The 15,965-nt window shown below is 42.6% G+C and overlaps 1 protein-coding gene across 1 annotated transcript in view; it reads right to left on the reverse strand.

The window, feature by feature from the left end:
• NPHP1 (nephrocystin 1) overlaps nucleotides 1-15,965 on the reverse strand; it is a 51,967-nt gene that overhangs the window by 20,000 nt on the left and 16,002 nt on the right. Inside the window, exons 10-14 of the mRNA XM_018558812.1 lie at nucleotides 12,888-12,982; nucleotides 5,626-5,754; nucleotides 2,539-2,613; nucleotides 2,031-2,141; nucleotides 1-77 (exon numbers count right to left, since the gene is read on the reverse strand). The exon at nucleotides 1-77 is cut by the window's left edge and continues 15 nt beyond it. Of these exons, the coding sequence (XP_018414314.1) occupies nucleotides 1-77; nucleotides 2,031-2,141; nucleotides 2,539-2,613; nucleotides 5,626-5,754; nucleotides 12,888-12,982 (487 nt within the window). The remainder of the gene's footprint in view (nucleotides 78-2,030; nucleotides 2,142-2,538; nucleotides 2,614-5,625; nucleotides 5,755-12,887; nucleotides 12,983-15,965) is intronic.

Genomic DNA, 15,965 nt, shown 5'->3' on the forward strand with positions numbered 1-15,965 from the left:
GGTTTTTGAATGCCATGGACATCAAAGAGTTTTAAAAAGGTCCAGCCACAGCTCAGCTCTCCCCTCTCACCTGTAGACTATGAAAGAAGAAAATTCCATGGTAATATAGCAAAGAGTAATAGGCAGACAGAAAGCAAGGGCGCTACAGAGGTCACACATTAGCACTTTTGCTGCAGGGATCTTTTAAGGACATGCTCACCTTTACTACCCAATTATGTGATTCTGCCTCATGCCATATTGATGAATGTTTTGTTTAATTAGTCATTTGCATACCTCCTATTTAATAAACATATACATAACACTATACCCAAAAACATTTTTTAGTTTTGGAGTGCAGAAAGATATTCTCAGGTATTTGCTGCCTTCTTTGAATGTGAAAGTGAGATCTCCTCCACCCCTGGTTTGTTTATGACAGATACTTAGCTGTAACTTGAATTCCCTGGCTCCCCTTAAAAGAGAACTATGGAGTAAGTGTTTTTCCCCGTAGTTCTCTTTAGGGTCATGGGAGGGCATACACTAACCTCCTCTCGTGACCCAAAGCTCAGTATATGGCAGGCAATACTGAGAGCGCTGCAGCCGGGACAGATCCCAACAATACTGTCGAGAATACACCCAGCTGCGTGAGTGACAGATGGCTCTGCCTATCTAGAGGCAGAGCCAGCTGTGCCTGCCCTCTCCCCCGTTCGTTCTTCCGCTCAGCACTGGAGGATCGGAGAGGGGAATCCCTGCAGGCAGCCGTGACTGACACTCACTGCTCTCTGCAGGGAGACGATCGGGAAGTGAACGGATCGGTGCATGTTTCTGCTACCTTCCTAATCGATAGAGCCGCCCTGTTACAGCTTCCTTGTCACAGGTCGGCTCTAACTATGAGAATGAGTGGAAATCACTCACCTCATAGTTCTCCTTTAATGAGTGCATCATTCATATATTATTATGGGGAATGTATTAGGCATCAGGGTCATGGAAAGCCTAAAATAGCACTGTGACAGCTGAGCCCTGTCAGTCACAATATGCTGAAGATCTTCACACCAGCATCACGGGCAATGGTAAAAAGTGGCAAAGAATAGAATCATGCCACACCCAATATGCATACTAAAAAAAGTTAAACGCCTTGTATGAAGTTCCAATTTAAAAGCCAACTTTGGGCAAACAAAGACTTACCCTTGCTGCCAGATCGTTCTCCGCAGCCTCTTCCCCTTCACTCTGATGGTCTTCGGACCACCAACCTCATCATGTCTTATGCAGGTCCATTGACCTGCCTTAGTCATGAGGATCCCAAATTACATTCCAACATTCAGAACAGAGGGGAAGAAGAGGCTCAGAATTAGCAGCTTTATTTGTGTCCACTTGAAAAAAACAAGCACTTAACCCCTAGCGGGGTGCGGGTAAGCACCACTGCAAGGGTAAGTGTTTTCTTTGCCTGGACATGGGCTTTAAATTTACCTTTATATTGTAATAAATTGGCACAGGTGTGTGTTGCCCATAGAAGCCACATTTCAGCTGTCATTTTGCTACTGCAGCTTTGAAAAAAAGCATGCAAGTGAATGGATGCCAACATCAACCCAGTTATGCTGTCCAATGTTTATCCATAAGTCCCTACATCTCTGATGGAAAGTAAAATATGCAAAGCATATTTTAGCATATTTACTGGAACTGGTACTGAAGAGCCAGCATGGTTGCTGGTCTCTGACCAGTAAAAAGGAGGTAAGGCCCCACTCTTTATCTGTAAATGTTTATACCCTTTTTAATTTCACTAAATAAATAATACATCGACTGTATGATTACAACTATGCAACCAATACAACAGTAGTCAAACAGAACATTTGTATTAAAAGCTAATGAAACAAAAAAGATTGCATGCAATTATCATCTGGTACAGTAACTAACTTGAACAGAAAGCAACACTCAAGAGAGGAAAGTGTATACCCTGGATATGGTTTATATTTATGAAACAAAGCAATGGGTAAAAAACGTAAAGGAAAATGAAGTTTAATCACAAATGGTACAACACATGTGAAGAAGAGACGTACGCTGCGAATATAAGTAACTCCAACTTCAAATAAAATCCCGATTTCTGGAGACTGACTGGCAGACCTCACAAAACAGTCACCATCCAACATGCTGGGAAGAATGCCTGTTACCTGTGTGCACAAAATAACAAATGGAAACAAAGAACATTTAAATCCACATATAAAACAAGGCATGTCTTACTATAACATATAGTAATTACCCAATGTATATGTATAATTCTATTGTAGAAAAAAATCCTTTCACCTAGTAGCCTTGGAACTGGGTAGTGTCCAATCACTAAATATTATAATATTATCAGATTACGATAGAAAACCATTTAGCAACAGTGAGACAAATTACACATGACTATTAAAAACTTATTACAAATGTTGTTTCATTTGGCAGTGGACTGAGAACAGAAAGTATTGTGAAGCCAAATAATACAGGAGACACACATTTTGAATACAATAAAAAAAAACAAAAAAACTTACACACATATTACATAAAACCGCATTTATGTATACTCACCCTAGGAGAAAAGGTCCAAGTTTTAGAATTTTTTGGTAGCCATGTTGCTCTTACTGTATGAATGTTACCCAAGACCTGATAACAGGAAAAATGAATGGATTTATTTGGCAATGATTATTGCTGTTATTCATTTCTATCATACTGGCATATTCCACAGCAAGTTAACTTTATATTCATACACACGCATTACAGGCAATATCTCTAACAGACACAAGTAGTTTCTTTCTAATTTGTATATTTATGGGTTGGAAGGAATTCCCAAGAACATGGAACGAATGTACAATCTTCATGATATATCAGTAGCTTGCTGGGAACAACCCAATAGCCACAGTGCTCATCAAGCACTTGAAAATAGGTGACAAACAAGGATTTTACAGCGAGTACAAAAATCCTTTCTTGTACTCCATTGAGGGACACAGGAATTCTTAGACTTTTGGATTATACTGCTGCCTACAGAAGAAATGGGCACTGGCAACAAAAAAGTCAGTAGCCAGCACAGGATAACCCCGCCCACAACCATCATGTCTCAGTTTTCTAGCAAAGTAGCATGGGGAGCATAAAAGAAACATTGAGGGGAGGGACTTGTGTGCCTTAACGGACTCAAAGAAAAGGATTTTATGATGAGTAAAAAAAAACTTTTTGTTTTATCATTCATTGAGGGAAACAGGAATTCTCAGAATTCTTAGACTGTTGTGACATCCAAAAGCAGTCCATCAGAGGGGTGGGCAATATAGCAAAAAAAGTCTAAAACGCCCAAGAAAAGACAGCAGAAAACTGGGGAATGCCTACAGCTAATAAAAGCAACATGCATGCCCTAATGCCCAAAGTTAGCATCAGATAAGGCCTGACTATCCACCTGGTAAAACATAAGAAATAAAAATAAAAGACTAGGTGGTAGCCTTGTAAACAAGGTTGCATGATGCAGAAATCAGCAGGAAGCACTCACAGATCTAGAAGAGTGCACCTTTATAGGACAGGGGGGAACCTGATCTTCAAGACCATAAGTTTGGATGATGATCTGCCTGAGTCACCTAGGGACGATGAACAGAAAAGCTGGCGTAACCTTACCAGGTCTATTCAGAATACAAAAGGAATCAGTCCTACTGAAAAAGCAGAGGTTGAGAGATAGACTATCACTGCCCGAACCACGTCAAGACAATGAGGGAAAACCTCCTTTTGGTGAACTGGAGCCAGACAGGGGATACAAATAAGAATATTCTGGTTAAGGTGAAAAGCCCAAAATACCTAGGCAAGAAAGTACTGGGTCTCAACTCCACCTTGCCCCTACGTAAAACAAGAAGAGGTACCTTGCAGGATAAGACTACCAATTCAGACACTTGCCTCATAAAGGGAATGGCTACAAGAAACGCCACATTGTGGTTCAATATAGGAGGGAGGAATGTCTCTGATGGGTTCACACGATGATCTTTAAAGTGCAGAGAGAACCAGATTCAGATCCCATAGAATCGCAGGGGGAACTAAATGGGAGACTCCCTGTACTAAAGGTCTAAATCAAGTAGTAAGAGACCAACAGTCTCTGAAACAAGATAGCCCTGGCAAAAGGGCCTCTAAGTGCTGAGACCCAAACACTGGTCCAGACAGAGCTAGAGAAAGGAGTGGATTTGTCCCAGGGAGAAACACCTGGGGTGGAAGCCTAGAGATTTGCACCAAGTCAAATATACCTTCCATGTCCGACGATAAACTTTACAAGGAGTGTCCTGTAGATCAGTGATTCTCAACCTGTGTAACTTCCAGACCCACATTTGTCCTTAGTCATTAAGTCGCGGCCCAAGTCACACTGCAATGGAAAGCATGGCATTGCGGTACCGTGCATTCCGGTGCGGGGGATTGAACTGTGGGCGGGAGGTACGTTTGGGGTCCCATTCAAATAAATGGCAGCGCAATGCACCTCCTACAACAGACTGCGTAGTAGATGCGATTGCGTGGTACAGGGTGATAATCGTATGGGACTGTTCAATTGATGCACTGTGCTAGTGTGAACCAGACCTCAAAAACACTGACAGACGCACACAACCACAGACACAATCTCACAAACTCACAGACATTCTCAAGCACACATACTCACTCCCAAAAAAAGTATTGTTTTTTTCTTTTTTTTAAGATCCACCAAGTCTCCCTACCTTACAAGAACTGGAGTGGATCCTCAGCCTGGGGTCCAGAGTGGGCTGCTGTGCTGTGATGGAGCTCCATCCATATGTGCATTGCCTGTACAACTCCCTTGCGCGCCCTGTCCAGGCACCTCTACAGGACATGAGAGGGAGCTGTAAGCAATGCATGTATTGATTGGACCTCCCTTGCGGCCATAGCCCCAGTCCACCCCAAGCTGACACTTGGCCCCGGGCAGCATATTTTAAATGGCTGCTTGGCGTGATAACTGACAGTGCTGAGCTAAGAGGGGGGGCTGAGGAGCCTCTCACCTAGAAAAGTGGAAGGCATGCGGCAACCCCCTGAACACGACCCACCAGTTGAGAACCAAGGCTGTAGGTGACCGTAGAAACTTCCAGAAATTCAGGACCTTCGCAGAGGGATCATAGGAAAACCTGCACTTCTTTTCTAACTGGAGAAACCATCCATGTGAATTATCTGGCATGAATCTACCAGCGCCATTGGCTGACTGCCGAAACTATCTAGGATTTCATACATTCGGCATGAATCTACCAGCAGCTGTTAATAGTAGAAATCTTCCAAACAATCAGAACACGCAAACAGCAGTGCTGAAGAAAAGAAAACAAGTCCACTCTCCTGGGGACACTAGCAAAAACTGAGACATGAAGGTTTTGGGCGACTACTGACTTTTTTTTGTCATTAAAGTCCATTACTCATGTAGGCGGCAATATAACACGACAGTCTACGAATTCTAAGAATTCCTGTGTTGCTCAATGGACGTTGATGGTCTGTTTATCTATTCGAAATAGTGCAGGTATGACCAGGAATGTGTCAGTGGTGGGTCTTTAACTAAACATTGTTGGTGCTGAATGCGTCTCTCTTTCCGATCTCTAAATGTCAGGAGGCATGCAACTGCACCTCTACTCAGTATAACACTGAAACACACGTCAATATGTTTACCTTAGTGCCATCAAACAAGCAGAACCGCACATGTCTGCTTAGAATCTGAATACTTGCTCCAGGCAGTGGTATCATCTTACAACTCCATAATGTCAAAACCAACGAGACCCTGGTAGGTATAGGTTGGATCTGCAGAAATAAAACACATACACTTACTTTAATATGTTCAATCAGTTAGAAGATTATACAGCCCTGAGCATAAGCAAGGGCAATCCTTGTCTAATGTATTAAGGATCAGCTAGAGGAAAGCTGCACAAATATTATCATAGCATGTATTTGCATTGTTGCAGTCCATTGTTACATAACGAATGAAGCAAAGGAGTGGAATGAATGAGAATGAAGCAAGGGAGTGGAACCATCTAAAGTGGAACCACACAGCACCTCAAAGTGCTGGATGGGAGCAGATCCAGGAAAAGTAGCAGAGAGATCTCACCGTCTGAGTCTTTACTGTGAGGATAACTATTGCCGACCCCCCTCCCTTCTACTGACTCCACCAAAATCTTCCACATATGTGTGACTGATAAAAGTATGGGTACCGCAAACAGTAGGAAGCTGATGCATATGAATATGATAAGCAAGAAATTCATCCAGTCTTTTTAGATCCTAATATTAGATTTGCCATTACTCATGTAGTGAAGCATACCATTGTTTAACTGCCCATTGTTTTATTGTTTAATATAAAGAAGTTAATTAGACAAATCTTAGTTTTTTTCGGCCCATTTATTTGAACACATACATTTATTTGTCCCAAAACTGGATCGCATGTTCTAGATGTGGCCATGTGGCCTTGCAAGTGATTTATACAGGGGCAACACCTATTATCAGGTGATTTGTCAATGAGCAGTTTAAAAGAATGTATCTAAAAGAACAAAAATGTAATATACTGTAGTTTACCAGGCTATAGATGTGGTGGCTGCATTGGTTTTCTATCTTAAATTTTTACCTGCCAGTAACACACTTTCTGTCCTAGGATGACAACGATCCCCCACTATACTGTAAATATGGAGGAGCAATATTGTCACCCTAGGTTGCTCTCCTTATTTGAACTATACGAACCTCCCTTGGCCTTGTCTCCATAAAATGGGGGAAGTGTTCTGTAGTCTACAGAAGAGAACAATGAAGGCTTGAGATATCAGTTAAATCCACCCAGTTCTGTGAGTGACAGCTGGCTCTGCCCATCTAGAGGCAGAGCCAACTGTACCCGCCCCCTCCCCCATCCGTTCCACCAGTCAGCGCTGGAGGATAGGAGCAGGGAGAATCTCTGCAGGGAGGCGTGGCTAACAGTCACGGCTCTCTGCAGGGAGATGATCGAAGATTGAGCGAGCGACGGTATGTGTTCACTCACTTTGCGATCTATTGAGCCGATGTGTGACAGTTTTATTGTCACACTTCAGCTCAAACTATGAGGTTGAGTGAAAATCATTCACCTCATAGTTCTCCTTTAAGTGCTCAAGAAGCTACAAGGACATTTCTAGCAGGATCAATAGGTACGTACCAAGCCTGAAAAAAATAAATTAAATGTAGCCACCACATCTAAGGACTGGAAATATGCAATATAATACATTTTTTGTTCTTGGGTTTAGGTATACTTCAATCCCATGCCTATGTCTGATTTGCTACTTCCATCTGGCTTTAAGTGGTGCTTGTTGTCAACCAGTACTCCCAAGTCTTTCGCCATCTCTGTTTTGCCCATCCATATTCAAAATAGTCTGTAGATGGCAAGGCTATACAAGTGCATATTCTTACATTTTAGCCTATAAATTTAATTTGCCATTTTTCCCATACCGGATAGTGACCATACCCTTATAGGTCACTATCCTGCCAATTTAAAATTTTTCTACATTCTGTTGTCATAAGCAAAAACGGTAACATTACATTCAATTTCATCACCCAGTTACTCCATATGTTAAACAGTGAGATTATTCTAAGATAATTACTAAGAATTATGCGCTTCTACCTGAAGTATGCTATATTAATAGACAAGAAGAAGTGCTCCCTAGAAAGACTGCACTACACATATATTATGTAGGAAAAGGGTTTTATTAAGATAATAATCTTTTTGGCCATTACAACCTTGTTTGCATCATTTTAAACACTGCAGTGCAAAATTAGCAACTGAAAACTGATTTGCACTAATCCTCATAGTTAGAGCCGTCATCACACATCGGCTCTATTGATCGGGAAGTGAGTGAACACATACCATCGCTCTCTCACTTCCTGATCATCTCCCTGCAGAGTGCGGTGACTCTCAGTCACCGCACCCCACAGGGATTCCCCCCTCCTCTCTCTGATTGCACAGTGCTGGCTGGAGGAACGGATGGGGAGGGGCGGGCAGAGCCCGCTGTCAATCAGTCAGCTGGGTGGATCTCAACATTATTGTCGGGATCCATCTCGACAGTATTGTCGGGATCCATCCCGGCGGCGGCGCTCTCAGTATATAGCTCGCTATATACTGAGCTTTGAGTCACGGAGGACATTAGTAAATGTCCTCCTATGACCCTAAAGCGAACTATGGGATAAAAAGGTTACCCTATTGTTCTCTTTTAATTGTCGCTGGGATATCTGCCCTGTCCTCTGATTCAGCTGTTCAAGCACAGGGATTTCGACAGCTCTGAACCCTGGAAAGCTCAGAGCTGAATGATACCAGGTTCACACTGTGCAGAGGAGATTGAGAAACAAAGAGAAGTTTGAGGCACCCCACCAGCCATGTTAAAGTGATTGGGTGGCTCTACAGTCATCCAGCTCACATTTAAATTGAAGCCTTGATGCGCTGGTGGTTAAAGCAAGCTCCGTGAGCTTGTTTTAACTACGTCAGGGGTGGATGTAGGAGATACATCCAGAATCCTAAAGTGGTTACATTTTAAGTGCATTTTTAAAATTTGCCATGCCTCACCCCTCCTTTAAAAAAAAAATATAAGAACATTTGCTTGGGGTTTGGGCTCTAAGATATTTCTGAGCAATAGCTGTCTCTCATTGAAACCTGGTTCAGGAGTCCTTTAGAAGGGGGTGAGTCACTGTTGTGACTTAGGGCTTGAGTCAATAGGCTTTGGGCTTGGGTTGATGGGAAATGCAGTGCTTTCAGGTGCATTCTTCTTGTATTTGAAATCAGTATGAAATGCTTCTGAAATCATTCACAGTCCATTCACAGGTATATTTAACCTCGAGCTGACCTCCTTCTAAGCTATATCAACCTGCTTCAAGCTGCTGCTTTTAAATTCCAATTGAACAGTTACGGGGAGAGAAGCAGCGTACAAAGCCCATCTACACAGGCTCTTATTCACTTTTGTGTGTAGAATGCAACTGGAGCTACTAATCTTTGTTACAAATAAATATATAGAAAAACGTGAAAAAGAATGTAAAAACTACACTTACGGGCTGAAAATATAAAATAATAATATACAATATTTTATATCTACTTGTTTAAAATGCAAAAGTACCTATGATAAAAGATATCTCAAAAATAGCAATATACTGATCATTCCCAATTATGAGCTCAGCATTTAAACCTGGCTGAATCTACTTATAAACTACGTAAGATGTAAAGATTCACATTTCCGTGTGTATACAGGCACACATACTTAGAGGGTTATTCACAAAGCTGCCGAAGGATCCAGCCGTAGCTTCGGCTGATCCTTCGGCTAGCTTCTGTTACGGGAGGCCTTCGGTTCAGCAGAACCGAAGGGCTTCTGCACAGGCTATACACTATAGCCCGTACAGCTCCCGAAGTTGGTCGAGCCAAAGGCATATGCTTCGGCTTGACTGAGTCGAGGTGAAATCCGAAGCTGACCGAACCGCCGGCTTAAAGGCTGCTACTGACAGCTGGGCGGAGCCAGCCGTCATCTCACGAATGGCTCCGGCCACTTGCAATGACAGATCAGCGTCCCCTGGTTACCAGGTAACCAGGGGACGCTGATCTGTCATCACAATGAGAACTCGGCCGAGCCGCCGTGATATCAGGGCGGCTCCGCCGAGTTCTCAGTATGTAATGACAGTTCAGTGTCCCCTGGTTACCTAGTAACCTGGGGACGCTGAACTGTCATGAGAGCTTAGCAGAGTCAGCGGTGATATCAAAGCCAGCTCTGCTAAGCTCTCATCGTAATGACAGATCAGCGTCCCTGATCTGTCATTACAATGAGAACTTAGCAGAGCCGGCTTTGATATCACCGCCGACTCCGCTAAGCTCTCATTGTAATGACAGCTGGGCCTGGCCAATAGAAAACAGTTTTCAATCTTTTTCTATTTAGTTTTTCTACTTTTTTAACTGGTTTTCTATTCTGCTCGGTACCTCTACCGCGGAGGTACCGAGCAGAACAGCCGAGCCGAATGCCGCTCGGCGGCATTCGGCTATTCACTCACTGCTGTTCGGCCCTTATGAGAATAGGCCGAACAGCAGCGAGTAGCTTGCCGGAGGTTCGGCTCAGCCGATCCAGATGTTGGATCGGCTGAGTCGAACTCCTTCTGCACTTCGGGTCGGCCACACATGCTGAGCATGTTCGGCTGACCCGAACCCAGCCGAAGCAAGCCGATGTACGGCTGATTTCAGTCGGTGTACGGCTGAAATCAGCCGTACAAGCCTGAAGTGAATAGCCGGCTGCTTTGTGAATAACCCTCTTAGTCTCTGCCTACATTTTTCTTGCCTGGTCACTTTGCTTGGAGTTTACTTGGCGAGTCACCTGAAAAATAGTCTAGCATAACACAAATCTGACACATTTTAAAGGAATTTGGGTCGAAGCAGGAGCATAATAGAACAATAACAAAACTTCTTTATTATAGTAACATATTATGTAAGGTTGCATAAAGACCAAGGTCCATCCAGTTCAACTTATGTATGTGAGTGTGTGTGTGTGTATTTATCTGGCTCTAACACTTCCCATATTCCTGTAGATTCTGTGAAAGAAGAAACTCATCCAGGAGTTTCTTGAATTTATTCATGTTATCCGCAGATATCACCGCCTGTGGTAGGGAATTCCAAACTTTTACCAATCTCACAGTGAAATACCACTTGCGAATTCTAAGATTGAACCCTCTCTTTTCTAACCTCTTGTTGTGTCCCCGGGCTCTCAATACAGTTTTGGGATTAAACAGTTTGTTCTTATTTTGTGTTCCCCATTGATGACTCTGAAGACAATAAGGTCCCCTCTTAATCGCTTCTTTTCTAAGGTGAATACGTTTTTAGATTTTGAATGCGGTCTTCATAACTCAGGCCTTCAATCCCTTTAATTAACCTCTTGCCATCCGCCCGTTAAGAAAAAAACGGACGGACGGCTGACTCCTATCTGCGGGTTGCCGTCGTCAGACGGCAATTGGTAGCCCTCCTCTGAACTCTCCAGTTCCAAGACGTCCATCCCAAGAGTCGGTGACTAGAACTGTACAGCATACTCAAGATAAGGCCAAACCAATGATTTATAAAGTGGAAGTATTACTTTCTGATCCCTTGCTACAATTCCTCTTTTAATACACGCCAGTATCTTGCTGCTTGACATTGCTTACTATTGCCAAATCTGTGGTCTATGAGGACCCACAGGTATTTTTCTATGTCTGACTTCCATAAAATAACCCCCCCTACCATGTGCATAACCTTACATTTTGCAATGTGATATAATATAAAACACAGCATAAACATCAGCAAGATGTTTTTTGCAGCTCAGATTTCCTATCTCCTATCTTACATCATCAAAAATGACAATTTACTTTACTTTGATTTATTTGATAAATGTTTCCTTTTTCCTTCCAAGCTCTGCTAGAAATGTAAATTAACACACTCTGGTTTCCTTAGGGCAACTGACTTTCAGATCCAAAGTGTCTTAGTAAATAGAAGATTGTAAATACTTTTTTTTTTTCCTCACCTTGGTAAAAAGCAGTCAATAGTTTTATAGTTTTTACCCTTAATCCTAACCTCCAGCTCTGCTATTTTTTAAAAGTCAATAGCCAAGAACAGTTAAAAAACTGAATGGCAGTCCAAGCCGAATGGCAGTCGGTGACATTTAACCCTCTTCTTACGTGCCCAGGCTGTCATGAACACAGCCCCTGGGGTTGCATTATCACGCTGGGGCTCCTGGGCTCACAGTACAGCTGCACTAAATAGTGCTCCCACGTCAATCAGTGATGCAAAGCATTCAAGTAGAGCAGTCAATATGATGGCTAAGCAGTTGGCATTTTCAGAAGAGCTCAACAATAGCAACCTTCATCTTTCTCTCAGGAATCTGCCATACGGGAAGCTGTTGTTTACTAAACAGAGCAGGCATGGAAATCATTGTTCTTTTTTATAAACTAATTTAGTTTACAAATTAATTTAAAAACATTTAGTCTATACTATATGTATTGTGAAAAGAAATGGATAATATTCACTATGTCTAATTTGAAGTATAGTTCAATAAATTGTAGGATCGGTCCCTATGTGAAAAGCCATAGGCATTACTAGAATATTTACAATCCAACACTTTTAAATCCCCACTTCAGTTCCCCCGGTCACTGACACACCAGTGACATAGAAGCCAGGGGGTGGAGGGAGCTACATAGGCATCTGACAAACCCAGAAGTGTCAGGTACTGAAGAATCTAGCGACACCTCTAAGGGCTAGTTCACACCAAGCGCGGAGCAGGTCCAGAGCAGAGTTGGGTGCAGACCGGATCAAAACTGCGTCCAATGTATTCCAATGGTATTTTTAGCTCCAGTTCACATCGCAGCGTGCAGAGCAGGTAAAAAAACTGCCGCAGGCCCTATTTTACCTGCCCTGGATCTGCAAACGCATCAAAAACACATGCAAATGCCTGGAACGCACTAAAAGCCCATGTTAAACTAAAAAAAATTTAAAAAATATATTTTTTTTAGCCAAAAACGCGTCTAAAAGACTAGCGTGCGTGTGCAGAAACCTGACCGGATCTACTCTGCATTTGGTGTGAACAAGGCTTAACTCTCCAAAAGAGCAAAAACTGGATTCAACACAGATGATAATGGTAAAAGTTTAAATGCAATGTATACAGCAGTAATAACATTACCAACCTGCGATTATTACAATCCCTTTAAGCAGAACTTTGACTTTTAAACATTTCAAATAGAGTGCAGGTTCACTTTAAACTTGAACTCCAGGCAAATAAAAAAGGCAGACAAGAAACAATATAATCCAGTTATGTAACCCTAATGTTACCCACCATTCTCTATGAACTAACATAAGGCACACCAAGCTACGTGTCCCCAGAGGCAGATATGTGTAGACTATCATACAAAAGCCTTTAGTCGTACTTTAAAAGAACAAAACTTACACCTCCTCTTTCCGAGTCCCATAACAGATCCTTAAAAGCAAGCTGGGAAGCAGTAAGCTCCGGCTGGAGGTACCTGCTTGACCTGTATTGATCACCTGCATACAGAAACATATTATATTTACTTTGTATATGTGCAACAATTTTCCCTTCTACTGCTTAAGGCTGGGTTCACACCTGGGTGTTCGTAATATGTGCATTTTGAAGCGCGTTTCGGGCTGCGCGTTTTTACCTCCGCCCCAAAGAAGCTCCGGTACTATTTCAAAACGCGCTGAAATACGCCCAGGTGGGAACCATGCCCTTAGAAATTAATAGGATTTCACTGCTTGAGCGTTTTTCAGCTTCGATCAGCGCTGAAAATGCCCAGGTGTGAACCCAGCCTGAGTCCAAGAAATGTGCAGCTCACTGGTCAAATCATTAATATTTCAACAAACTTTGAAGGGTATTTTGCAAGCTCTGTAAGATATTTTGAGCATCCATAGGCATGAAGTGGATCTCTGCAAGCATCTTGCAAACCACCCGACTATCTGTAAGTAAATACTATATTTTCTCAATGACCAAATAATAATTTGGCTTTGTTTTATCATGCATAATTAACAAAAGAGTGCAAACAGCAATTGATGCGCATAGTGCAACACAAAGCAACCAGTTATAGTTCAGTGTACTGGCAGCTGATTGTTTAAAGAAAAGTAGTGATTGGTTACTAAGAGTTATTGCTCTTTGACTGTCATCACAGTTTTTTTTTTACTAAGTTCGTGTTTGCTGAAAATTAAAGAAGTTTTTTTATTACAAAAATCATAGTTTTCCCCAGAAAAGGGGATCCCACCATTCCTACAAACAGTGCAAAAAGTATTTATAAAAATATAGATTTATTATAGAAATACTAAAAATAGGTTATACAGAGCATAACATGTCCTGGGTATCGCACGTATCAAAAATATCAAAAAACATATATCAAAAGAAATCAAAAAACACACATACATATATATGGCTGCATTCAGCTAGTGAATCTTAAACAAATATATTATGGAACAAATGGTGTGGAGGCACACTATGTAGAACGCCTAATGTTCTCAGATGACAGAAAAAACTGGTGTCAAAGATGTATATATATATTACTTCTTTTTGATGTTAAATGTCTCCATATGGACGAAAAAAAGGAACCATATTGATGGAAAAAAGAAAGAAGTTTTTTTATTAACCCTTGCAGTGGGGCTACCCCTGCACTGTAAGGGCTCAGTGCTTGTTCATGTCTAGGTGCTAAAATAAATAAGATATACTCACTTCAAGCTCCGAGCCAGTCAGCTGTCAGGGCGCTCCCTCCAGCCTGTCTCCTCCTCCCTGCAGCATTGCAATTTTCCTCGCCGTCCTCACATCTATACACTGTGTTTAGACGCTGATGATTTACGGGACCTCAGACTGCTGCAGAAGAGGGGGAGAGACGATGGAAGAACCGATCTAAGAAGAATCTTACGGTGAGTATAACTCCGTTTTTTTTTTAAACCTAGACACAAACGAGCAGTTAACCCTTGCAGTGCCGGGGGTAGCCCCACTGCAAGGATTAATTTTAAAAAATCCTGGAATTCTTCTTTAAAGGAAATCTACAAAGGAAAAGAAAAATGTTGTATTTTTACATCGTAAAATCCATTTCATGAAGTTCATAGAGGGACACAGAAATTCATAGATTGTTGGAGTGGAACTGGGCAATTGCAATGGTCTCAAAGGAGGCTGCCTTCAACCTTTGCAAGATCTGGATCTTTCCTGCTACACTGCTGGCCAGAAACTTTGTGGACTGTTCCCTCAACAGGAGTTTGTCCAAATGTCCAACAATGGGGACGCCCTGGGATCACAGCGAAAACAGCACAGAGGCTAGCACCCTAGGTGCAGAAGTTAGGCAAAACAGCAAGTCTATGAACTGCAAATGCTGATAACCCACAGCATAGCAAAGAAGTCACTGGTGTGATGGAAAAATGGGGTCATGCAGGTATGCATTTAGGGCCTTGAGGCACTGAGGTGAACACCCCTTACTCCAGAAGATCCATGAGACCTGCATGGAGATATCCTAGTCTGTGCAGTGACACAGGTAGGTTAGAAGACATAACCTGAGGAGAGGCTGAGCACATAAATTAACTTGTAGTTCCCAGAAACTACCTACTGCACCCAAGCATGAAGACGCTGGCTGTCCAAACGTCTTCAAAGGCTAATAGTGGGGGTTCCCCCTGATGTTGAAGAAGTTTTATCTGAGAGCTTGAGTGACTTAGAATCCCAAGGTTTGGGCATGGACTAGGGACTAGACTTGGGCTTGGCTTTAGAGGTAGAGGTCAAGGAGTTATAAAAGGAACTCTTCTTGGTCTCCAAAATGGGATGAGCCTTTTCAGGGCTGAACACTTGGCCACTTCTTAACCCCCCATTTCCCAGTAGCATCCTTAATAAGGGTGCCCAGGGCAGCTAGCAAGACCTCTAGCAACCTGTCCACGCAGTAGTTTAAAGCTGCCAGCGTGAGCTCTAAATGCTCAATCAATAAGAAATAATCCTGAATAGTACCCAGATCACTTCTCATTGCCTTAGTCCATCGGTTCTCAACTCGTGGGTCGTGACCCAAAAGTGGGTCGCGACACCCTCTGCAGTGGGTCGCGGTGTCATGTCTGCATAGACAGGCCCATCTGCATTAGAGAGAACTAGAGGGGGAATTTGTGGTTCAGCCTGTGGGAACCTCATAATGTCAAACTGTCCCCTCTCTCCCGGCCTCCCCCGGGCTCTCCGATAAAGTGATATGGCCCGGGGAGAGAGAACTATTTCCTCACTTTCGGCCGTCGCATTAATATCAGGAGCCGCGGCTCCCGACAATTAAGTTAAAGTTCCGGCCTGCACTGGAGAGTACAGCATATCAATCCGCCGCTGTATCTACTGTACTCTCCAGTTCAGATAGTTCAGTCTGACTGGAATCAGAGAAAAGTAGGCAGGCAGATAGGGAGATGTGCACTGTGGCAGGACAGGGGACACTGATGGATATTATGTATTCCAAGCCCACATAATATCCATCATGTATATCCATCACTGTCCCCTGTCATAATGTATGTT

The sequence above is a fragment of the Nanorana parkeri genome, unplaced genomic scaffold (genome assembly GCF_000935625.1).
Source record: "Nanorana parkeri isolate BGI_ZX_2015 unplaced genomic scaffold, ASM93562v1 scaffold361, whole genome shotgun sequence".
NCBI lineage: Eukaryota > Metazoa > Chordata > Amphibia > Anura > Dicroglossidae > Nanorana > Nanorana parkeri.